Here is a 27,752-nt window from a genome sequence, read left to right on the forward strand (position 1 = left end):
AATAAGTTTGATTAATCATCCAAAACAGGTGTTGCTTTTTACCAGGCTGTTTGTATCTATTGTGTAGAGACTCGATAGTCATTTATATATCAAGAAAAGAAATAACCTATGTATTGTCGTAGAGTGTAAGCATACCCAGTCTGGGACAGACTACACGGGAAGCTGGGGCCGCATTGTATCTGGAAGAGTGTGTCAGGGATGGGGCTCCCAGTACCCTCACCATAACAAGTACAGCACGCGCCCAAACGGGGATGTCAACTACTGTAGGAATCCTGGAAACCCTGACAACGGAAATGGCCACTCGCATCCCTTGTGTTACACGACAGGCGAACATGTAACCTGGGAATATTGCAACATGCTTAAGTTTGTTATACGATACAATGATGCTCATTTAACGTTATGATATATATTTGTTACAAACTGTCTGAAGTAAAACAATAGATATCTACATGTCATATTAAAAAGTGCCGAAATGATATAAATTTCAAACCTGCAAAAATACCTTTATAATTGATCTCACCCTGTGACGTTTCGATTGTAAATTCGGAAATTTATATTTTGTGAAAATCATATTTTGGCTTCCATTCATTCAAAATTATGTTCATTTTAAAAACGACGTCAGATTTATTTGTTTTAATGTCTTTGCAGTTGCTGAATGTTGATATGAGGACTATGGAAACGGCTACTCAGGGATGTTAGAAAACGAGATGTAGAATATTCAAACGACGTCAGTTAAATATTAGAACTTCTTTTGTATATGTTCATCACCTTTCAATTAGACACTCACAACTACGCTTATGACTGAATATTTTAATATTTAATTGAGTAAACACATATAACAGCGTTATTCCTTCAGGAATACATCGGATCAGCCTGATGTGTTTCAGAAAGTTAGCCCTATGGTGCTGAAATATAAAATAAAAACATGACTAAGATACATATAAAACACTGTTAGGTATATCTTTACTGCATTTTCATGTCTTAAACATATTAGAATTTTACATATATTTCAAAAAAATATCGATATCAAAAAATAACGGGAGTAATCTGTTAGTGACCAAATCTGAATACCTTTAATAAGATAAAATCGTCTTAAAGTAAGAAACATATCATGAAAACTCTATAAGGTAAACCAAATATTTTTTCGCATTTATTTACCTAGTATTGAATTATTTGCCAAAGAGTTCTGCCATTTCACTTTTCATTTGATTCTCAGATGGATACAGAATGGTTGCAAATATTCTAGTTTAATTATGTTTTGCGTTTTTTTTGTCATCAAAAAGACATCTTTATTTTAGTTAAGTCAGCAACTATTAACTATTATTAAAATAACAAAAGTAATAAATTTGTAGTTGAAATATATATATATAAATAAATAAAATAAAAAAAGACAAGAGTTTCTTCGACTTCCCTAGCGTTTTCTCCTCTTTAGAGGTTCATCAGGGGAACTGTTTATTCATATATATATATAAACATCTTTACCTACATACCCTTATAATCTTGGAAATATAAACCCTAACAAAAACATACATTATATTTTGGCTTAAATGTATCAAACATTACTGACAATAAAACATATGTTGTCATCCTACTACACTCACTATAATTGTGATGAATTTCAAAATTTGTACTTTCAAACAGTTGTATTATCTCTAAAATATTTTTCGGATTTGCGTTTGGCAAAATACCTTCTCACCGAGTTGAAATCGCATTTACATATTTTGAAAAGCATTTATGACCTCGTGTAGAATTCTGTTTTTGTTTAAAACGAAACGAAACATTTCCCATCATAAAGCTAATGTAAAAAATAAGTTAACTTGCGTACAATCTTCTACGAACCTTTGCATGCGCGTCGAGGGGTGAGATTTCTGATGAATTCTAATGTACATTTCTCGCAGACGTTGTCTGTTATGGTGACCGTTGAGTTGACCATAAGGAAGGAGGCACAGTCGCTAAACTTCTTGCCATGCTTAAGGATACGAACCCTTCTGTTGATTTGCACTTTGGCGAATATCTTGTTACCAAGCTTTAGCATGAGAACGGAGTATTGACATTGGTCGGAAAACTGCGACCGGTACTGGCAAGCTCCAGAAAGTGTAAGAGAACTACCACACGATTGGTGTTTCATGCTAATTTTGCATTCGGAATACGGAACTGTAAAAAGTAAAACATTACATCATGTTTAGAGTAAACACCAACTGTGACGTAAAGTTTCATTACAAAAAAGAGTCCCCAATGAAGAAACTTGTGAAAATATTTTAGCGGTACAAAAAGGTATACATTTTAAGAAATTATTTAGATACCATTTTTTTAAAGAACAGTTATTTTTGAAGAATTATTGACATCACCATTAGATGAACAATACCTTACGTCGAAAAATGTTGTAGTGTTGCTTTGCACCTAAGAAGCATATACAGCATCAAATAAATAGTCCAAAAGATATTTTCTATCAATTTATATGATAATTATTTAAACATTTAAGGGCGATATCTCTGACACGAATCAAGCATAAAATCTGCACGGTAGTACATATATTTTTGGTTAAATCTGTAGGCACATGTGCTGTACTGAAACTATTAACATACTACAAATAAGCATGCATCAAATCTGAAGGTATCTTTATCAGATATTTGTATAAATAATAAAACTGTCAAATCACTGACGTTATATATATATATATGTATAGATACATATTATTATTGTGTTAACAGTGCATTCTCAAAGAAACAAATAATTGTTTTGCATGACTCATTTTCACAAAAAAATCCTTCAAATCTCGTTTTTTTAATCGAAAAGCGATATCAAAGATCGACGTAGTGGTGTTTGAAAACAGTGATATAACAAATGAATCAACATATCGATTGTAACTGCATAAGGTATCACGAACATGGGGAACAATTACAAAACCCAACTGGAAATGTTTTCCAGACTTTTGACTTGTACTGATTTCGTTGATGCCCTTTTTGCAGAATATATTTGCAATAAAAAGATGTCTTCATGATTTATTTGAGTTAGATATTGTAAATAACATTTTACCATATTTTGGTCGTCGGGGTCTCGTTGTTGGTTCTGGAGTTGGTTTAGCGGTTTGCGGTTGAGTTGGTTTATTTGTTGATTCTGGTGTTGGTTTAGCCGAAGGTTTTGGTGATGTAGGATTCTTGACTTTGATTTCTGATAATGAAACATACAAACAAATATTGAAATAAATTGTACAAACATAAATAACGATTAACAAGCATATAATGTTACAAATTAATGAGTACTTATTGTAAAAAGAAATGAAATTTCAATATCAGGGCAATGTTACTATGTTAACGTATGTTGGAAATTATTTCGTCACCAGTTTATGAATGAGCAAGCGATATCAGAGGTACACCAGCTCGATTGAAAGCTGTCAGTATTTCGTCTGTCTGTAATTTATGTTCCATTTTGAGAGGTATAGCGTTTTCTTTATGCAGTCTATAAACACGATAATATCTACAGTCATCATCAGTCGAACATAACTATGACATGTATAGTCATCATCAGATTACCTGAAATATAACTTTTAGGTCAACATCTGTCTGATTTAACTTTAACATGTATAGTCGCCATTAGTTTAATAGAAATATAACATGTAAGTTATCATCAGTCTAACTAAACCATAACATGTAGGTTATCATCAGTCTAACTAAACTATAACATGTACAGTCACACCATCAGTCTAACTAAACTATAACATGTACAGTCACACCATCAGTCTAACTAAACTATAACATGTAAGTCACCATCAGTCTAACTAAACTATTACATGTACAGTCATACTCAGTCTAACTAAACTATAACATATACAATCACCATCAGTCTAACTAAACTATAACATGTACAGTCACACCATCGGTCTAACTAAACTATAACATGTACAGTCACACAATCAGTCTAACTAAACTATAACATGTAGGTTATCATCGGTCTAACTAAACTATAACATGTACAGTCACACCATCAGTCTAACTAAAATATAACATGTACAGTCACACCATCAGTCTAACTACACTATAACATGTACAGTCACACCATCAATCTAACTAAACTATAACATGTACAGTCACACCATCAGTCTCACTAAACTATAACATGTACAGTCATCATCAGTCAAACTAAACTATTACATGTACAGTCATAATCAGTCTAACTTAACTATAACATATACAATCACCATCAGTTTAACTAAACTATAACATGTAAAGTCATCATCAGTCTAACTAAACTATAACATGTACAGTTATAATCAGTCTTACTAAACTATAACATGTACAGTCATCATCAGTCTAACTAAACTATAACATGTACAGTCACCATCAGTCTAACTAAACTATAACATGCACAGTCATCATCAGTCTAACTAAACTATAACATGTACAGTCACCACCAGTCTAACTAAACTATTACATGTACAGTCACCACCAGTCTAACTAAACTATTACATGTACAGTCACCACCAGTCTAACTAAACTATCACATGTACAGTCACCACCAGTCTAACTAAACTATAACATGTACAGTCATAATCAGTCTAACTTAACTATAACATATACAATCACCATCAGTTTAACTAAACTATAACATGTAAAGTCATCGTCAGTCTAACTAAACTATAACATGTACAGTTATAATCAGTCTTACTAAACTATAACATGTACAGTCATCATCAGTCAAACTAAACTATTACATGTACAGTCATAATCAGTCTAACTTAACTATAACATATACAATCACCATCAGTTTAACTAAACTATAACATGTAAAGTGATCATCAGTCTAACTAAACTATAACATGTACAGTCACCACCAGTCTAACTAAACTATAACATGTACAGTCATAATCAGTCTAACTTAACTATAACATATACAGTCACCATCAGTCTAACTAAACTATAACATGCACAGTCATCATCAGTCTAACTAAACTATAACATGTACAGTCATAATCAGTCTAACTTAACTATAACATATACAGTCACCATCAGTCTAACTAAACTATAACATGTACAGTCACCATCAGTCTAACTAAACTATAACATGCACAGTCATCATCAGTCTAACTAAACTATAACATGTACAGTCACCATCAGTCTAACTAAACTATCACATGTACAGTCACCACCAGTCTAACTAAACTATAACATATACAATCACCATCAGTCTAACTAAACTATAACATGTACAGTTATAATCAGTCTTACTAAACTATAACATGTACAGTCATCATCAGTCAAACTAAACTATTACATGTACAGTCATAATCAGTCTAACTAAACTATTACATGTACAGTCACCACCAGTTTAACTAAACTATAACATGTACAGTCACCACCAGTTTAACTGAAATATAACATTTCAGTCATCATCTGCTCTCACCAAATCTTTAGGATCAAACACGTGATACAAAACCAATTAGAGCAAGTGAAAACATGACAAACTGGTCATACCCGAACAAGGAACTAACACGACATGTGGACAGCATTCTATGTTTACCTTTACATCCAGTGTTGTTATTCCCTTTAAAGCCCACACGACATTGGCACTTGTACATGCCATCAACATTTCTGCACTCAGCATTGCGGCGGCAACTGAGCTTTCTTTCCACAGTCTCCATGCTATTCAATCCGTCTTTGTGGACGCAGGTCTGTTCCTGTTCACAGTTTGTGAGAGGTCCCGTGCCATTCACCTGCAAAATATCTTTCGATTTTTTTTCTGACGGAAAATTCATAACAGTTATAAGATATTATTTCTTAATTAATTGCTGAATTTATTAAATTAGATCATAAACAGAATTTGGAAATTCTGATTAGTATTAATGACTAACTATCATTTGCCTTTCTTGGTTATTTTTTAAATCAATATTTGATTTTTTTATACTCTTTCCCGCGTGAAAACAACCCTATGATACCTCAAAAGAGAGTTCCAATAAAAACACTATGAACTTCAATTAAGTACATTTGAACCACACTAAAGAACATGTGAATCGAAATGTGAACTACAATACAGTAACCACTATCGCTTCAAAAGGACTGCCACATGAACTGATAACCAAAAAATAATTATCTTATCATTTTATGTGAACAAATTACAACATAGTAACACTAAAGTTTTCATGATAATACATAACGTACCATATAATAACAACAATATGATAATTTCATAGGCACATCCAAATACAATGTACATTTTCATCTGATATCAGTTTGCAAGAGTACTTTGCGCATATATTTCATGAAGGCTTTTCCACAGGAAGTCATCGGTTGTCATCTATCGATCAAATTGACAAATTGAAATAAGAATGAGTTAAATGAATATATTCATTCGCAATTTGGTCAATATATAACAATCGATCACCACCTGATGAGAAGGAATTCGGGCTACTGATGTTATACAGCACTATTAATTATCGTATTGTGAAATTCAGAACCTTGTATTGCAAGAAGTGAAAAGTAGTTGTATCACTTAAGTAGGTTTTAATGTACAATGTTCCTTTTTTTTGCTGAAAATTACACGTATTAAACAGTAACCTCATTAGCAAGATTTTCCCCCTTCCCACGAATTATAACATCATATTTGATAAGATGTTTCTAAAACATCTCCTTATATTTTCCTTATTTTGAAATTGTGCTAAATTTCCTGTATATAGAACTGTTACATATTTATTTTTCTCAGTCAAAAAGCGTAATTGTACAACATTAGGAACGTAAAGTTGAATCTTTACACACGGCACTATAAACACGGCATCATAAGTTATATAATTTTGAGTTTGACATATCAAATCCGTGTTCTATACTATATAAATATCACATTCATGAGAGAGCAATATTGCATATTTTTACCCCAAGGAAGCATTGTTAACCGAGGCGAAGCCGAGGTCAACAATGCTTTCAGAGGGGTGAAAATACCGAGTGTCATGTTTAGGTGTTACCACTTCACCATTTTTAAAGGTTCTTGTGTTGATTTGACATAAACCAAGACTTCATCTCAACAGTTGTCGAATGAACCAACCATGAATGTGATTTGATAACACCCTGGCACTGGAACGAACCGTGCACGCTTCCTTTGGCGCATGTAACAATTTTTGGAATAACACTCTTGCACTGGGACGAACCGTGCATGCATACGTTTGGCCCATGTGATATTTTTTGGAATGTCACCCTGTCTTCTTTATCTTTGTAAAACGAGCAAGTAACATTGAAAATGTTCACATCTTTCTCAACCAATGAGATTACGAGATTATAACATAAGGTATAATAATATATGATATTGTTTGTAATCCGTACAGCTGTCAAAGAAAAGCTCATTCTAAACTATGCTGTTTATTCTTCCTCTAAGAAAAGTTGTTCGTCTTATTGTTTTAAAGTTGAAAATATCTGAGTTTTACTAAAACTGGATTTTTTTGTATTGATCATTAACTGTATGACATTATAATGCTATTTTCTCATATTGCACGCAGGAAAAACTTACCGGAAAATATTCTCTGTTATAGAAGCAGCCACAGTCTCTCTGTCTAACACATTTGATTCCACTCAGAACGTAACCCTCCTTACACATGCATCCCTCCACAGGAGCAAGTGAGTAGGACGCCGATGCGTCCGGGTCGTCACAGGTGCGGGGTCTGGCCACTATAGCCGGGTTGTACACCTCTGAGCTAGAGCATTTTAGGGCTGTGTGCATGAAAGCGAGAACGGCACTGTTTATTTAAAACTATCATATATACAAAAATATACAAATCCAAGTGATGCAGCGTTAACACACTACTCGAGACCAGAGCTCGCATCCGACTTGAACAGGCAGAGACATCAAAATACAACAGGAAATATATTAATCTGTTATATGTATATATCAAAAAAACAAAGTCACGTGTAATGAAATATTTTGATCATCTTTTTAGATGTTTTATGTCTAAAAGGGTGTACATATTATAAAGATTTCTCAAAATACGATGTTCCTCTATAGTCTGCGACTAATGAAAACACACAGAGCGATAGGTATTCGAAACATCACGAATGGTAATTACAATTGTTTATGTGTAGCGACGAGACTCCAACAACTGTGAACAAAATAGATAGTATTAAAACACAAGTAGCATAGGTGTAGCAAGTAGCATAGGTGTAGCAAGTAACATAGGTGTAGCAAATAGCACAGGTGTTGCAAATAACATAGGTGTAGCAAGTAACATAGGTGTAGCAAGTAACATAGGTGTAACAAGTTACATAGGTGTAGCAAGTAACATAGTAGTAGCAAGTAACATAGGGGTAGCAAATAGCACAGGTGTTGCAAATAACATAGGTGTAGCAAGTAACATAGGAGTAGCAAGTAACACAGGTGTAGCAAGTAGCACAGGTGTAGCAAGTAACATAGGTGTAGCAAATAACATAGGTGTTGCAAGTAACATAGGTGTAGCAAGTAACATAGGTGTAACAAGTAACATAGGTGTAGCAAGTAACACAGGTGTTGCAAGTAACATAGTAGTAGCAAGTAACACAGGTGTAGCAAGTAACATAGGTGTAGCAAGTAACATAGGTGTAGCAAGTAACATAGGTGTAGCAAGTAACACAGGTGTTGCAAGTAACATAGTAGTAGCAAGTAACACAGGTGTAGCAAGTAACATAGGTGTAGCAAGTAACATAGTAGTAGCAAGTAACATAGGTGTAGCAAATAACATAAGTGTAGCAAGTAACATATGTGTAGCAGGTAACATAGGTGTAGCAAGTAACATAGTAGTAGCAAGTAACACAGGTGTAGCAAGTAACATAGGTGTAGCAAGTAACATAGGTGTAGCAAGTAACATAGGTGTAGCAAGTTACATAGGTGTAGCAAGTAACATAGTAGTAGCAAGTAACATAGGTGTAGCAAGTAACATAGGTGTAGCAAGTAACATAGGTGTAGCAAGTAACATAGGTGTAGCAAGTTACATAGGTGTAGCAAGTAACATAGTAGTAGCAAGTAACATAGGTGTAGCAAGTAACATAGGTGTAGCAAGTAACATAGGTGTAGCAAGTAACATAGGTGTAGCAAGTTACATAGGTGTAACAAGTTACATAGGTGTAGCAAGTAACATAGTAGTAGCAAGTAACATAGGAGTAGCAAGTAACACAGGTGTAGCAAGTAACATAGGTGTAGCAAGTAACATAGGTGTAGCAAGTAACATAGGTGTAGCAAGTAACATAGGTGTAGCAAGTAACATAGGTGTAGCAAGTAACATAGGTGTAGCAAGTAACATAGGTGTAGCAAGTAACATAGGTGTAGCAAGTAACATAGGTGTAGCAAGTAACATAGGTGTAGCAAGTAACATAGGTGTAGCAAGTAACATAGGTGTAGCAAGTAACATAGGTGTAGCAAGTAACATAGGTGTAGCAAGTAACATAGGTGTAGCAAGTAACATAGTAGTAGCAAGTAACATAGGTGTAGCAAGTAACATAGGTGTAGCAAGTAACATAGGTGTAGCAAGTAACATAGGTGTAGCAAGTAACATAGGTGTAGCAAGTAACATAGGTGTAGCAAGTAACATAGGTGTAGCAAGTAACATAGTAGTAGCAAGTAACATAGGTGTAGCAAGTAACATAGGTGTAGCAAGTAACATAGGTGTAGCAAGTAACATAGTAGTAGCAAGTAACATAGGTGTAGCAAGTAACATAGGTGTAGCAAGTAACATAGGTGTAGCAAGTAACATAGGTGTAGCAAGTAACATAGGTGTAGCAAGTAACATAGGTGTAGCAAGTAACATAGGTGTAGCAAGTAACATAGGTGTAGCAAGTAACATAGGTGTAGCAAGTAACATAGGTGTAGCAAGTAACATAGGTGTAGCAAGTAACATAGGTGTAGCAAGTAACATAGGTGTAGCAAGTAACATAGGTGTAGCAAGTAACATAGGTGTAGCAAGTAACATAGGTGTAGCAAGTAACATATGTGTAGCAAGTAACATAGGTGTAGCAAATAACATAGGTGTAGCAAGTAACATAGGTGTAGCAAGTAACATAGGTGTAGCAAGTAACATAGGTGTAGCAAATAACATAGGTGTAGCAAGTAACACAGGTGTAGCAAGTAACATAGGTGTAGCAAGTAACATAGTAGTAGCAAGTAACATAGTAGTAGCAAGTAACATAGGTGTAGCAAGTAACATAGGTGTAGCAAGTAACATAGTAGTAGCAAGTAACATAGTAGTAGCAAGTAACACAGTTGTAGCAAGTAACATAGGTGTAGCAAGTAACATAGGTGTAGCAAGTAACATAGGTGTAGCAAGTAACATAGGTGTAGCAAGTAACATAGGTGTAGCAAGTAACATAGGTGTAGCAAGTAACATAGGTGTAGCAAGTAACATAGGTGTAGCAAGTAACATAGGTGTAGCAAGTAACATAGGTGTAGCAAGTAACATAGGTGTAGCAAGTAACATAGGTGTAGCAAGTAACATAGTAGTAGCAAGTAACATAGGTGTAGCAAGTAACACAGGTGTAGCAAGTAACATAGTAGTAGCAAGTAACATAGTAGTAGCAAGTAACATAGTAGTAGCAAGTAACACAGGTGTAGCAAGTAACATAGGTGTAGCAAGTAACATAGGTGTAGCAAGTAACATAGGTGTAGCAAGTAACATAGGTGTAGCAAGTAACATAGTAGTAGCAAGTAACATAGGTGTAGCAAGTAACATAGGTGTAGCAAGTAACATAGTAGTAGCAAGTAACATAGGTGTAGCAAGTAACATAGGTGTAGCAAGTAACATAGTAGTAGCAAGTAACATAGGTGTAGCAAGTAACATAGGTGTAGCAAGTAACATAGTAGTAGCAAGTAACATAGGTGTAGCAAGTAACATAGGTGTAGCAAGTAACATAGTAGTAGCAAGTAACATAGGTGTAGCAAGTAACATAGGTGTAGCAAGTAACATAGTAGTAGCAAGTAACATAGGTGTAGCAAGTAACATAGGTGTAGCAAGTAACATAGGAGTAGCAAGTAACATAGTAGTAGCAAGTAACATAGTAGTAGCAAGTAACATAGTAGTAGCAAGTAACACAGGTGTAGCAAGTAACATAGGTGTAGCAAGTAACATAGTAGTAGCAAGTAACATAGGTGTAGCAAGTAACATAGGTGTAGCAAGTAACATAGGAGTAGCAAGTAACATAGTAGTAGCAAGTAACATAGTAGTAGCAAGTAACATAGGTGTAGCAAGTAACATAGGTGTAGCAAGTAACATAGGAGTAGCAAGTAACATAGTAGTAGCAAGTAACATAGGTGTAGCAAGTAACATAGGTGTAGCAAGTAACATAGGAGTAGCAAGTAACATAGTAGTAGCAAGTAACATAGGTGTAGCAAGTAACATAGGTGTAGCAAGTAACATAGGAGTAGCAAGTAACATAGGTGTAGCAAGTAACATAGTAGTAGCAAGTAACATAGGTGTAGCAAGTAACATAGGTGTAGCAAGTAACATAGGAGTAGCAAGTAACATAGTAGTAGCAAGTAACATAGTAGTAGCAAGTAACATAGTAGTAGCAAGTAACACAGGTGTAGCAAGTAACATAGGTGTAGCAAGTAACATAGGTGTAGCAAGTAACATAGTAGTAGCAAGTAACATAGGTGTAGCAAGTAACATAGGTGTAGCAAGTAACATAGGAGTAGCAAGTAACATAGTAGTAGCAAGTAACATAGTAGTAGCAAGTAACATAGGTGTAGCAAGTAACATAGGTGTAGCAAGTAACATAGGAGTAGCAAGTAACATAGTAGTAGCAAGTAACATAGTAGTAGCAAGTAACATAGGTGTAGCAAGTAACATAGGTGTAGCAAGTAACATAGGAGTAGCAAGTAACATAGTAGTAGCAAGTAACATAGTAGTAGCAAGTAACATAGGTGTAGCAAGTAACATAGGTGTAGCAAGTAACATATGTGTAGCAGGTAACATAGGTGTAGCAAGTAACATAGGTGAAGCAAGTTACATATGTGTAGCAGGTAACATAGGTGTAGCAAGTAACATATGTATAGCAAGTAACATAAGTGAAGCAAGTACCATAGGTGTAGCAAGTTACATATGTGTAGGATGTTAAAATAGGTGTAGCAGGTAACATAAATATAGCAAGTAACATAAGTGAAGCAAGTAACATAGGTGTAGCAAGTTACATAAGTGTAGCAGGTAACATAGGTGTAGCAAGTAACATAAGAGAAGCAAGTTACATAAGTGTAGCAGGTAACATAGGTGTAGCAGGTAACATAGGTGTAACAAGTAACATAGGTGTAGCAGGTAACATAGGTGTATCAAGTAACATAGGTGTAGCAAGTAACATAGATGTAGTAAGTAGCATAGGTGTAGCAAGTAACAAAGGTATAGCAAGTAAATATTAAAGTGGCAAACTCCAAAGTAGATTGTCATTCAATGAGTCAAAAACTGGTCATTTTTCTTATATTGAAAACTATTGTTATCGGCATAGCTAACACTGTTATTATTAATTTCTGAAAAAAACCTACTGATACTTATTATTCAATAAAAAGATTATATTAACAAAAAGCGGGACATGGATATTCAAATGAATTATAACGAAAATATAAGGATTTTCAAACTTAGCCATGGTATCATTAATAAGCTATACTTTGAGTGGAACCTTCTTTTGATCGTTAGAATAATACTTACGACAGAGATTCGTGGTTCTCCAATGTTTATTGGTGACACCGTCCATCTGACAATTGTCTGCAAACGCTTCTAGGGACTGACACAACAACTTAGTGGCAAGAATTTCGTCGCCCTCGGCAGCGCACAGGTCAATCCGACATGAAGCAAAGAAGGATTGGGCGTATTTCGGCTCCTTTTTGACACATTTACCAAACACACCCTTTTTGTCGAGTAATTTTCCACAAAGTTCGTCTGATTTGATACGACTTTCCCAGGTTTTGGAACAGCTAACCTTATAATCATCGCTTTTACAACTGTTAAAATATAAAATGGAAATGATATCAGTAAAGCCGTCAATTATAAGGGTAATCAATATAGATATATGTGTTTTTAAGATAACCGTTACGATTTCGATTTTTTGCTTGTGAACTGTCTCTTTCTTCATAAAAAAAACAATCCACTTGCCGAACGGATGATGCTTATATACTCCTTATTTTACTAATATAGCTTGTTCATTGTTATACCAGGATATTTCATAACAATTAACATTTCTCCTTTGCCTCATCACTACCTTTTGCTTTGTATGCTAGCTACATGTATCATCATCCCCACCGTCATTATTACTTACGACGTGGTGCAGCTACCTTCCTCTACTTTGTCAATGCCATAACTAGTTTTTCCCTTTCATTGCAAAAGCACTATCATTCGTAACGTTTTCTATCTATTCTGGCAGTATCAATAACAGAAGACTTACACTACTCATTATTAGTTCCGTTGTTATGATTTACCTTATATAGCTTCCATGTTACTTTAACTTCAATTTGATTTGCGATGCACTTTAAATAAATCTCGATCCCGTTCTGACCATAAAGGATGTACAAAAGCTACGCTTTCTCTTCTCTGTCAGTGATCAAGCTACCCTTTCTTTACAACGTCAGTAAATTAACATTTTTCTACTCCGTAGGTGCTTTTCTACTCCGTAGGTACTTTTTCTACTCCTTTCTACTCCGTAGGTACTTTCTCTACTCCGGCAGTGTCATTGGCAGTGAATGTGATCTCTGCTTCGACAGTATCATTAAAATCGTCTTATAGTTACCCTTTCTTTGCTCCATCCGTAACATCTGTTACTTCGTAGCTATTTCCTATGTATACAAATTTGTTTGGATTCTTCGAAACATCACGACCGTTTTTAGTTTTGAAATCATCCGCTTTTCCATTGCAGTTTCCACATATTCCGGTCAGTGTCTTTCCTAATTCACGTGGAACTATGACACTCACAACATGATTTCCATCAAACATCACAACGAGGCCACACCTACCGATCAGCGTGATGTATTTGCCCTTAATTACAACGACAAATCGTCCCTTGGGATCCTCATACGGGGTAAACGTTAGCACGTCATCAATCTATGATAAAATAATGATTCAAGTATATCATCAATGTACAAAATTCATTAACATTCTGAAATACATTAATCTCAATTAGAAACATAAGATAGAAATAAACATTGAAGCTATATTGATGAATACTATGCTTTGTATGTAAATGCGCGTATCACTAACACGTGAGATAACTTTAAGTGAAATGTGCATCGTTTAAACCGCCGTTGTAAGTTTCCATTCACACGTTAATTACAGTAACTGTGTTTTTGGACGTTTGAGCATATTGCCGGCCTTTACTATATAGCATTGTGACCATGTGTCAAATATGGGGAGATATGATATTTTTAATTTTAAAGACAGGAGATTGTGATTTGAAAATGTTGTGTGATAATCAAATTTAATAGCATAATCCAAGTTGTCAGGGCTCACCCTCGACCTAAAAGATCAGTAGAGAGTAGCCATGTGTGACTTTCAGAAGCCATTTTGTTTTAAACAGTTGCCATACTTGTTCGGCCTCAAAGCGTTATGGATAGACCCTCCATTAAAATCATTCAATATATGTTTTTTTTGAAGTGCGATACTATTCAACATGATGTTAAATTAAGGAGTTCTCTGTTCAATTAAAATTTGTTATGCATCATGTTTGTAATTTCATCCATAATGTGACACTTTCTAATACTTTTTGATTATATGGCTATAATAATAAGAAAACAAGGATTACATTTTTTAAATTCTTTTCAAAATTGAGAAAAATCAGACTATAATTCATTTTCTTGACACAGGAATTGTGAAAAGAATAAAGGTTAAATAGTTTAAATTTAAAGACATTATTCGCCTTTAATTGCGGGCTTAGATAGTCTAATTCCGTGCCTTCAATCCAAAAAAATCCAAATCAAAAGTAGCCTCTGTGATGCAATATTGATGATTATTTTTCCGGAGTTTACATTCACCATATTCTTGTGTTTTTTTTATATAATATACATATTTTAAAAGATCGCACATTTCAAATGGAAACGGCAGTAGAACACATTTGAAAGAAAAAGGACGAATTTATAACGGTATTGATTACCATCCCTTCAAAATAAAACGGGAGCACATCACATCACATCACATAAACTTTATGATCGTTTTGACCATCGAAGATAAATTTATTACCTAATATATCTTAAAGTTGTTTTTTTCTTGTCTCCACAACTCAACTTCGACTTGAAGAGTTTTGACGGTTCTATAGAAGATATTTTGTAACACCTCTAGTTTTACAAAGGAGGTGTTATAAAAGTAAAATACAAATCAATTTCGGAACTCCAAGTAAACAGGAACTGTCCTTGTTGACTAGGAAACGCTAGAGACATCTTCTGTCTTTAGACTTTAAAATCTGGCAGGTTCCATTGCAAATACAATATACAAGCGCAGACTATTGTTTTATCACGAATTAGACATATCTCTTCTCTTTCTGCTAAACATTCTATGGGTACTTTTGCAACTAGCATACGGAAACGGGGTGTTAGCATAAGGGGTTGTATACAAGTTTTGATCAATCAATAGCTTAACGCAAACTATTACAGACAAAAAGGAATGAAGATTTTAAATGTGCCTTACCTGTAACCGTCTCCCCTGAAGATTTTAAATGTGCCTTACCTGTAACCGTCTCCCCTGAAGATTTTAAATGTGCCTTACCTGTAACCGTCTCCCCTGAAGATTTTAAATGTGCCTTACCTGTAACCGTCTCCCCTGAAGATTTTAAATGTGCCTTACCTGTAACCGTCTCCCCTGAAGAAGTGTGATGGACTGTTGTCCTATTTTAATGTTAACCAATCGGGTGAAGGACACGTGTTTTTGATTGAGACGGTGTTCATTTTCGACCTGCACATCAAACCCACATGTCTTGTTGTCAGTCAGCTTAGACAATAGATATTTGCAATTTCCCATAAAATGGATTGTTTGGCCGTCAAATAAGTGATAATGGGGGTCTCCGGAAGCTGAGCATACACAAGCATCTGAAAATTAAGTTTACAATAAATAATTTAAAGTGTTGAATATAATATTGGTTTTGAAACTTTTTTGCTAAATGTGGAATTGCTTGCAAAGCCGCTACTTGCGTTCTGCAAACCGTCTTTTTATCTATCTTTATCTCGATCATATCTATGTATGGATGCAGAATGTGTGCATTTCATATAAAATTGTTTTTTACATGTACATCTGTGTTATTTTTTTGTTTAATTTATAATTATAGTGTAGACGTTAGCAAGTATCTTCCTCAGCTAACATCTCGAGTTCATAACTCACATAACTAAATTTTGTATATGAATGTAAGTGATGTCGTAAAATGGAACGGTAAGGGATTATGATATAGAAAATCTAATCGTTATGTGTTTATCTACCGTAACACTTGTTGGTTCCGTCTCCATATTTTCCTGCCTTACAGACGCACTTTCCATTTTGGCATTCGGCGTCGACGTGACACTTGAAACGTCCCCCACACATGGCTGCAATTGGACATGATATTTCTTTTGATTAATTAATTATTCAATCAGAATCAAAGTCCTTAAAATTAAGGTTCCATTAATTCAAAAGAATATACGCTTACAAACTATGGTACCGAAAACAGTCGACTATTAATTAAAAATCGAACATAATGATATCCCTTCTCAGCCATGTTTACGTTATCAGTACTGCAGGTTACTTCGCGTGCTTTGTTTTTGTCGCATATGTTCTTGTTAAGCATCGTGATCTCATGTATCTAGCAAAGGTTGCAAAATTAAATGTACGTAACATAAAGGGTAATCTACGGTGTTGTTGGTAGAATAAAGGGGAATTACACAACCTTGGCTGAAATATAGGGCAATCTACCATATTGTACATATACGTAGAGTAATGTGTAGCACTGTACGTACAATAAAGGTTAATCTACAGTACTGTTAGTAGATATAGGGTACTCTACAGTATTATCCGTAAGATATATGGTCATCTACAGTCCTGTTATTAGATATTGGGTAATCTGCATTACTGTAAATAAGATGTAGGGTTAATACATTACTCTAAGTTAGTTAAAGAGTAATCTGCAATACTGAAGGTAAGATATAGGGTAATATACAATATTGAACATAAGATATAGCGTAATATACAATATTGAATATAAGATATAGGGTAATATACAATATTGATATACAATATTGAAGGTAAGATATAGGGTAATATACAACATTGAATGTAAGATATAGGGTATTATACAACATTGAAGGTCAGATATAGGGTGATATACATTATTGAACATATGATATAGGGTAATATACAATATTGAATGTAAGATATAGGGGAATATATTATATTGAAGGAAAGATATAGGTTGATATACAATATTGAAGGTGAGATATAGTGTAATATACAATATTGAACATAAGATATAGGGTATTATTAAATGCATGAACATTTCTTGCAATCACATTGGTCGGATCCTATCCACGTGACCAGTCCTCAAAAACTCATGTAGACTGGTTATCCGGTGAATATCGATTTCTAAATATAGCCTGTATGGAAATTCTCCGGCACCTGTCGTAGAGCATGCGCAATTAGACTGAACGCGATTTGTCAGACGATATTAGAAGATGGCTGCTGGCGAACGTTTCTCCTCCGTTACATCAGAAAATTACCAAAACTATTCGAGGATAAAGATGCTGTTAATGTAATAAAGGTCATTAAACACGCAGTGCATGTCCTCCATGCTTATCTTAAGAAAAAGAATCTAGACGATACGTTCGAAAGCTACAATGATGAACTGTTGTATTCAAACCTGGCTAAATTTTACACGGAGGCTCGCGTACAAAAATCAGAACCTTTAGTTTTGTTTTGTTTTAATTTATATATAGGGTAATATACAATATTGAATGTAAGATATAAGGTAATATATAATATTGAACATAAGATATCGGGTAATATACAATACTGAACGTAAGATATAGGGTAATATATTATATTGAAGGAAAGATATAGGTTGATATACAATATTGAAGGCGAGATATAGGGCAATATACAATATTGATATACAATATTGAAGGTGAGATATAGTGTAATATACAATATTGAATGTAAGATATAGGGGAATATATTATATTGAAGGAAAGATATAGGTTGATATACAATATTGAAGGTGAGATATAGTGTAATATACACTATTGAACATAAGATATAGTGTAATATATGATATTGAAGGTAAGATATAAGGTAATATACAATATTAAACATAATATATAGGGTCATATACAATACTGAACGTAAGAGATAGGGTAATATACAATATCGAAGGTAAGATAAAGTGTAATATATAATATTGAACATAAGATATCGGGTAATATACAATACTGAACGTAAGATATAGGGTAATATATTATATTGAAGGAAAGATATAGGTTGATATACAATATTGAAGGCGAGATATAGGGCAATATACAATATTGATATACAATATTGAAGGTGAGATATAGTGTAATATACACTATTGAACATAAGATATAGTGTAATATACGATATTGAAGGTAAGATATAGGGTAATATACAAAATTTGCAGGTAAGATATAGGTTAATATACAACAATGAAGGTAAGATATAGGGTAATATACAACATTGAAGGCAAGATATAGGGTGATATACATTATTGAACATATGATATAGGGTAATATACAATATTGATATACAATATTGAAGGTGAGATATAGGGTAATATACAATATTGATATACAATACTGAAAGTAAGATATAGGATAATATAAAATATTGATATACAATATTGAAGGTAAGATATAGGATAATATAAAATATTGATATACAATATTGAAGGTGAGATATAGTGTAATATACACTATTGAACATAAGATATAGTGTAATATACAATATTGAACATACGATATAGGGTAATATACAATATTGAATGTAAGATATAGGGTAATATATTATATTGAAGGAAAGATATAGGTTGATATACAATATTGAAGGTGAGATATAGTGTAATATACAATATTGAACATAAGATATAGTGTAATATATGATATTGAAGGTAAGATATAAGGTAATATACAATATTAAACATAATATATAGGGTCATATACAATACTGAACGTAAGATATAGGGTAATATGCAACATTGAATGTAAGATATATGGTAATATACAACATTGAAGGTAATATATAGGGTAACATACAATATTGAACATAAGATATAGTGTAATATACAATATTGAATGTAAGATATAGGGTAATATATTATATTGAAGGAAAGATATAGGTTGATATACAATATTGAAGGTGAGATATAGTGCAATATACAATATTGAACATAAGATATAGTGTAATATATGATATTGAAGGTAAGATATAAGGTAATATACAATATTAAACATAATATATAGGGTCATATACAATACTGAACGTAAGAGATAGGGTAATATACAATATTGAACGTAGGATACAGGGTAATATACAATATCGAAGGTAAGATAAAGTGTAATATATAATATTGAACATAAGATATCGGGTAATATACAATACTGAACGTAAGATATAGGGTAATATACAACATTGAAGGTAAGATATAGGGTAATATACAATATTTGAAGGGAAGATATAGGTTAATATACAACAATGAAGGTAAGATATAGGGTAATATACAATATTGAATGTAAGATATAGGGTAATATATTATATTGAAGGAAAGATATAGGTTGATATACAATATTGAAGGTGAGATATAGGGTAATATACAATATTGAAGGTAAGATATAGGGTAATATACAATATTGAAGGTAAGATATAGGTTAATATACAACAATGAGGGTAAGATATAGGGTAATATACAATATTGAACGTAAGATATAGGGTAATAAACAATATTGAACGTAAGATATAGAGTAATATACAATATTGAACGTAAGATATAGAGTAATATACAATGTTGAACTTAAGATATATGGTAATATTCAAGACTATATGTAAAAAATAGAATAATATATAGTACATTGAAAATAAGAGGAATATTCAAATATATAGCAGTAACACTATTGGTACTAAATGATTCAGAATCAGCAAGTTTTTATCACTGTAAACATTAGTGTGATTCAAATCAGGGAGTTTTCATTGCAAAAAGGCAAATTTTATTATTTTCTGGACCCGATTTACAAAACAAACTGGCAACTTTGATAGTTGTTTAAATATTTTAAATTCATGACAATCAATGCATTAAATTAAAATGTGTAGTTGCTTACGTAGACAGGAGTTGATGCCGTCACCATGGTACCCATCCTTGCACTTGCATTGATGATACCCGTCCACTACCCCACACATGCCATCTTTGTGGCACCGTTCACTGATGGTAACGCGCTCCAATATCGCCTCGCCATTCTCGTTGGTGCACTTTGTCACCGTCGTACAGTCATCAGATACATACCTCGTGCCAAGCTTTAGGGAAAATAAGAGAAAATCTCACATACGAGTCTGTTATATGTATTTCACTTGCCTAGTACAAATCCCTCAGTTGACATGTTGAAATACAGCGGTGTCTGTTTACTTGTGTTATTTGTGCAGTCTATACAGTTGGGGCGTTCAACTTGAAAAAGCATAAAATATATGAATGCATGTCTGTTTTGTCATCGGCCCCTTTAATAAAGTCACAGTAAGATGTCAAAGGGGCAATGTTTGACACATATATATTTAAACGTAGTTTACACATTGTATTTATAAAAGTATCAACAATCAAGGAAAACATTGAAATATGATCCGTTAAGTCAAAAGAATAAATGAGAAGACACCAGAACAAAGAAGAAAACAATTAAGAAAATGCCAAAATAGACGTTCGATCGAAAAAGGTTTACATTTTCGTTTTATTATTATTATTATAGTACTATTATTATGCTATGCTTAAGGACATTTTCCAGAATGACATGTTGCTTACCGGAAGGTAATCGCCTCTTGGAGTTAGACAACCACACTGTTCCACAGGAACACAATCTGTACCGCTAAGGAGGAAGCCTGGAAGACATTCACATCCCTCCGTATCATCTAATACACACGCTTGCTCGGATTCTGGCGTCAAGCATGTGGAAGGGCATCCTGATACGGCCGAGCTATAACGCATGTTCTTTGGGCAAGTCATGGCTGAATAACAAGATAAGTCAAGGATAACTGACAGAGCTCATGGCTAAATTAGATAAAAGAGAAATAGTATTAAAATTGTACTTTATATGACACTATTTCTGAAGAGTTATATCCAAAAAAGCAACAAAAAAATGTTATCATATACAGTTAATATATTTTATGTAATATTTATAACACCAGGGAATTAACATGTATAACAATTTCAATTATATAGCATTAGTAGCACTTATGTTTATATTTATAAATATATATAATAGTCATAACACATAACAACAGGATATGTGTTGTTTTGTATCAGAGAGGAGTTACTTACGACATAAATTTGAACTCCTCCATTTCACGTTGAACCCTCTCGTCTCACATTCTGCTTCAAGAGCCTCCAACGATCTACATACAACATCACGTCGGGTTGTCGGATCATCAAAGTATGCACAGACATCAAACTTGCATGCGTTGAACAGGTCAGTAGCCATAGCGGTGTTTTCCTTTACACAACTTTGGAAAGGAGATACTTTATTGAAGCTCGGATTTATATAACCGCAGTGATCTCCCTTTGAAGCGCTCTCCGTCATATGATTCGAACACCGTACATCATCCTCGACAGTGACACAGCTGCGACGTAAGAACATGATTAAAATGGTAAAAAATAGATACTATAGCGTCAATTCAAATTTTAATTCAATAATGAAATAAACGATATGATAAACTAGCGGTAAGTCTAGGTGCTACACAAGATAAAGAGTTAATTATCATGTAAAAACTAGTGATTAACCTTCAATATGCCGAATATTTTGTCATGTTATAACTTTAGTTTTGTTGTTTGGATAAATAGAAAATAATCGAGCTACATGGTTGACGACAAAAATGAAAATAAATAAGATCTGTTCTACCAATAATGACACTTCCCTCAATAGCTTATTCCTGTTGTCCTGCCGAACATTGTCAGCCCTTTTGTTGCCATCTTATATAGTTTGCTTTTTATGACATCTTTATACTGTCATCATTACATAGCTGGTTTATGGAACCCAACTGTACGTGTCATGAGTATAATGTCAGTTATTATGAGTCTAAATTCGTTCTCTAATGCCTTACTTTTCCGTGTCTTCTGCATACTGTCTCCCCTTCATATAGCTGTTCCCTATTATGGAGTATCGGTTCTTTTTCTTAGACACATCCAGTCCATTTTTAGTCCGGAAATCATCCTTTCTGCCGTTACAGTCTCCGCACAACCCAGTTAACTTCCCCGTGTATGACTTTGGAACGGATACACGAGCCACGGACCTTCCGTCCCAGTACACTCTGTGTCCACATGCAGTCACGAGACGCACATTCTTCCCACTAATGAAAATTGTGAGGTTTCCGTTTTCCTCCCTGACAGGTAAGTATTTTTGTTCTCCGTCAATCTTAAAAAAAAGTAATAGATAAGAACATATTTCAAGTTGGGTTTTAAGTAAATTATATCAAGACTTAATTCCTATTGATAGAAACTACATTCGCAATCCAAGCAGTCAAAGTCTGATTCATTTGAACAAATATCTCTGCGTTTTATTATTATTTACACATATGAATTAAATCTGTATGATGACACTATCCAAAGAAAGGAAATGATAAAAATGGGCGCTCACTAGAGATTTAACATATAGCTTACGCTTTGTTGAGATGAGAAAATGGTGGTGAAATTTGAATACTTGATGGGATGCTCTCTCAATCAAATTCGACTGTACTGTAAAGCACCCTTAACATTTTTAAATGAATAATTCCTTACTTCGTGGTTCTCATGATAATTTTACGTTGGACAATTAGTCCCTGCGGTTGGCCGTAACTTTGCTGCTAGAAATTATTCCATGAACCGCAGGGTTGCGGGTATGAGTCAGGGCACCGCACTCGATGCTAGCTGTAAGCGCCGAAATGGCAGCACCGGCTGTATGCTCAAAAGGGAGTTGAGAAATATGTTGGCTGGTTACAAAGGCCCTATAACCACGGATAATAATTTGTAAACCGCTTTGAGATGACATACGAACTAGGTTATGATAAAGCGGTGTATAAGAACCTCGAATTATTATTATTATCATTATTAAAGTCTACCCGAAATTCTATTCTCGTATCTCAGACAGGGATATACAACGTGATACCCCGTGTTAGATGTATCTATCTCGTCCGATCTGTCTGGCATATCTCCGCAACATTCCACGAAATCATTACTACACAACTATGTTTTCATCTGCGCACTAACGCATTATAATAATATGCTTTGTCGTTAAATATACTGTTCTGATGTTGTTAGATTCCCGATGTTGTAGATACAAAAATAATTTACCCTTTGAAATGCATTTCCTTATAAGTAAGGAGTTATGGACCCTGTATTATGAGTATTTCACATAACTGGACCTTGTATTATATGTATTACACATTACTGGACCATGAATTATATATATTACACATACATGGACCCTGTATTATATGTATTACACATACCTGGACCCTGTATTATATATATTACACACACCTAGACATACCTGGACCCTGTATTATATGTATTACACATACCTGGACCATGAAGTATATATATTACACATACCTGGACCCTGTATTATATGTATTACACATACCTTGACCATGTATTATGTGTATTACACATTACTGGACCTTGTGTTATATATATTACACATACCTGGACCTTGTATTATATGTATAACACATACCTGGACCCTGTTTTATATGCATTACACACAGCTGGACATACCTGGACCCTGTATTATATGCATTACACATACTTCGACCCTGTATTATATGTATTACCCATTACTGAACCATGAATTTTATATATTACACATGCATGGACCCTGTATTATACGTATTACACATACCTGGACCCTGTATTATATGTATTACACACACCTGGACATACCTGGACCTTGTATTATATGTATTACACACACCTGGACATAACTGGACACTGTATTATGTGTATTACACATACCTGGACCCTGTAGTATATGCATTACACATAGTTCGACCCTGTATTATATGTATAACACATTACTGGACCCTGTATTATGTGTATTACACATACCTTGGCCCTGTATTATATGTATTTCACAATACTGGACCCTGTATTATGTGTATTACACATACTTTGACCCTGTATTATATGTATTATATTGTATTGGATCACATAGTATTTGTATTACATTATTGGACCCTGTACTATGTTAGTTACACAATAATGAATATTGTACCATGTATTTACGCACTCCCCACGCAATATTAGGTTAGTGTCATGTATGTTACTCATTGCGTGACCCTGTAAAATATATGCTAAACACTTACGAAGACATGTTTATCCTCCTTCATGACAATTTTCTTTCCGTACACCTGGACATGGACCGACTTAGTAAATGACACTCGCCTGTTCCTACCTCGACGCTCGTTGGATACTTGTACCGATATCTTACAGGGATCTGTCTCCCGAGTCGTCTGTGTAAGGATGTACTTACAGATCCCCATAAAGTGGATCATCTGGCCGTCGTATGTCCTGTAGTGAGGGTCGCCACTGGCCCCACAGGTGCACATTTCTGCAAGGAAAGATTAGACATCATTCGTTTTTCTTAAAGAGGAAGGGTATATAATCAAGAAAGATTTATATATTTTTAATCTTAACTTTGTTTACCATCAGCTGCAACATTTCAAAATATTGACGACCAAGAAAAGAAGATAAAACTTGGGCTTTAAATATTTAAGTAATAACAAGAACAAATAAATGAAAGTTTTATCTATTTTTGTACAACTAGACATTGTGTAATTTTATGGCTAATTCATGTTACTTCGTATATAAAAATCTACGTTTCATACAAATGACATAAATATCAATACAGACAAATGACATATATATCAATACGGACAAATGACATATATATCAATACAGACAAATGACATATATATCAATACGGACAAATGACATATAGATCAAAACAGACATTTGCATTAACATTTAATTGAGCATTTTAAACGCATTCTCAAACGATAAACCAAATAAATTAATTAATTAATCAATTGTGTCATTCATAGCAAGCGTTTTAGTGATTCTCACCCTGGCACTCTCTGACCCCGTCACCTGACAACCCTCGGTTACACTTGCACCTGCCATTTCTACACCTTGCTTGAGGATGACATTTGAACTTCATTCCACATAGAGCTGGATAACAAGAAAATATACAGAAAATAAATGTCATATATATTAATCGGCATTAACTACGTAACATAAAATGTAATACTGAGTTTTATTGTTATATTTGATTTAAATGCTTTTTTTGTAACCTCATGTTATTTGAGAAATTTTAATCTTATGTTATCATCAGTATCCAAACCAACGTTTAGATAAATGAAATTCTAATAAGTGTATATGGTTGTTTTTTTACATTACTTGAAATGATGCAAATATGCAATAAGATTTATAAGGTATCAAAAATTCAGGATATACATTTTCATAGTTAAAAGTAGACCAAATGTGTATAAGTGTTGCTGATACTTCCGGATCATTACGTACGTTTACAATTGCTGTATCCATCTCCTTCGTACCCTTGGTTACAGACACACTTTCGTTCCCCGCTCTTGTCCAACGTACACTGAGCTTTCCTGTGGCATTTCCGCCCAGACCGTATTGGAACTAACCTACTGTTGAGCCCCCTCCTTTGACAGACGTAATCCGTACCACAGTCTTGTGAAGACTTCCTGGTTTTCAACTGAAACACGATTTTAGGAGCAATTAGTAAATGTTTTGAAGATTAAGCATTTTTCCAATCATCGAGAAATTAGGGTATATATACATCGGAAATCGTTACAAGAACATTTCCAACAGTCAAACTAAATCTTATTCATCAGTAAATATCCCTAGTTACTTTGCTATTTTGTTAATGAATAGAAGTTAAAATGTTGAATATGTATTGTAAACATCAATATCCATACCATCTTAAGTCATCTGATTACAGTATTGAAATATGACGGTGGAATACAAAAGTAACGATAAATACCACTCACTGGGAAGTAGGCGCCGTCGGAGTCGACACACCCACACTGGCTTAGAGGGATACACTTGTCATCACTAAGGGCAAAGCCATCTTTACACACACATCCCTCACGTGGCTCCAGGGTACAGCTAGAGGGCGCCTCGGGATCAACACATGTGGAGGGACACCCTGAAGCGTCGGCCTTATACACCATGTTCGGGTCTTCACAGGTTAAAGCTAAGAACAAGATTATTGTAATATCGAACACGTATACAATTTTCTGACAGCAAAGAACTAGTCTTTTTTATAATGTATATTATTTATTATGTTTTATTTCCTTAATGATCAGTGGTTTTTATGATTGTTAATTGCATATGCAGATAGTATTATTAATTTCACTAGATTTTTCGACAAAATCCACTTCTTTTCCATTTCATTTCATTTCAACAAACTGTATTCAAGATGGTATGTAAATAGAATTGAGAATATAACAGTTTCGCCTAAATCATTTTTCTCCTGCTCATATTAGATGTATACTTAATTATAAGTCACATATTCGCTAGCACATTAAAACTATATTAAGATCGACAACACATTATTTACCATTGCGTTGAATTTCAATATCTATATCTGTATATGTCATAGCCTAAAAGAGACTCGAACATAATTAAGACGTCGTAACTGACCCGTAGATACCACTGACTCTCATTTGAAGATAGTTGTTCTACTCAATAAACAGTCATACATATAATTGATACATACACTTCTAGATGCTGAATTTTGATAAATTCATAAGATTCATATGAAATAAAATACAAAGTAGATATTCGAAAATGGTAAATATGCGTAATGAATTGCTTTTGCCTGACATTTATAAACAAAATAAAAGCCAACTTGGCAAAGCGTAATTGCCTTAGTCTAGTTGACATCAATATTCTGTTTTAATTCGTTAGGCAATCTAACACCTAATTTACTCACAGAAATAGAAATAATTTAGTAAAGTTTCCATTTAAACAATACTCATATAAACAATGCTCATTTAAACAATACTCACGACAGAATTCTTTACTCCTCCAGTTGACAATGATGCCATTTTCCTCACATTCCTCAGCGAATGCCTCAACCGAATTGCATCTCACCTTGGACATCATGTTTGGCTCCCCTTGGAATGAACACAGGTCAAACACGCAACTATCGAAAAAGCTTTTTGCTTGGACAGGAAACCTGCTAATACACTTTGCAAACCGTCCGGTTTTCTCTGTGATTTCACCGCAGTACTCGCGTCTGTTCAGGCGGTTAGCTAATGAAGAATCGCATTTAGGAGAGTCCTGGGCTACCGGCACACATCTAGAAAATACACACTATTTTAGGACTCATGAAAGCAACTAAGACCCCTTATAAGCTTTGAGTTGTTTCCTTGTTAAGATCCAAGTTTACTTTTTAAAAGAGAAATGATAAGCACGTACATCAATTTATGGTTTAATAGGAAATTTGTTTTTTTCAAAGGGAATGTTCATTAATGTTCGCATTATGCAAGCTATTTTCATTTTGTAGAGTTAACGAAAATGCTACGACAAAAGTATTAATTGTATCTTAATACCGAA

At 34.1% G+C, this 27,752-nt stretch overlaps 1 protein-coding gene across 2 annotated transcripts in view; it reads right to left on the reverse strand.

The window, feature by feature from the left end:
* Nucleotides 1-794: 794 nt before the first annotated feature.
* The window catches only part of LOC110447340 (zonadhesin-like), a 45,171-nt gene continuing 18,213 nt past the window's right edge, over nt 795-27,752 (reverse strand). For both annotated transcript variants that reach the window (XM_021492963.1, XM_021492962.1), the window contains 18 exons: nt 27,203-27,495; nt 26,180-26,385; nt 25,689-25,884; nt 25,233-25,337; nt 24,473-24,717; nt 22,235-22,545; nt 21,456-21,754; nt 20,940-21,142; nt 20,254-20,446; nt 16,381-16,485; nt 15,755-15,996; nt 13,713-14,023; nt 12,638-12,930; nt 7,492-7,691; nt 5,518-5,710; nt 3,037-3,171; nt 1,840-2,154; nt 795-905 (listed from right to left, as the gene is read on the reverse strand). In XM_021492963.1, coding sequence (XP_021348638.1) covers nt 898-905; nt 1,840-2,154; nt 3,037-3,171; nt 5,518-5,710; nt 7,492-7,691; nt 12,638-12,930; nt 13,713-14,023; nt 15,755-15,996; nt 16,381-16,485; nt 20,254-20,446; nt 20,940-21,142; nt 21,456-21,754; nt 22,235-22,545; nt 24,473-24,717; nt 25,233-25,337; nt 25,689-25,884; nt 26,180-26,385; nt 27,203-27,495 — 3,853 coding nt within the window. In that variant the 3' untranslated portion in view covers nt 795-897. The remainder of the gene's footprint in view (nt 906-1,839; nt 2,155-3,036; nt 3,172-5,517; nt 5,711-7,491; nt 7,692-12,637; nt 12,931-13,712; nt 14,024-15,754; nt 15,997-16,380; nt 16,486-20,253; nt 20,447-20,939; nt 21,143-21,455; nt 21,755-22,234; nt 22,546-24,472; nt 24,718-25,232; nt 25,338-25,688; nt 25,885-26,179; nt 26,386-27,202; nt 27,496-27,752) is intronic.

Source organism: Mizuhopecten yessoensis, unplaced genomic scaffold (assembly GCF_002113885.1).
Source record: "Mizuhopecten yessoensis strain PY_sf001 unplaced genomic scaffold, ASM211388v2 scaffold3317, whole genome shotgun sequence".
NCBI lineage: Eukaryota > Metazoa > Mollusca > Bivalvia > Pectinida > Pectinidae > Mizuhopecten > Mizuhopecten yessoensis.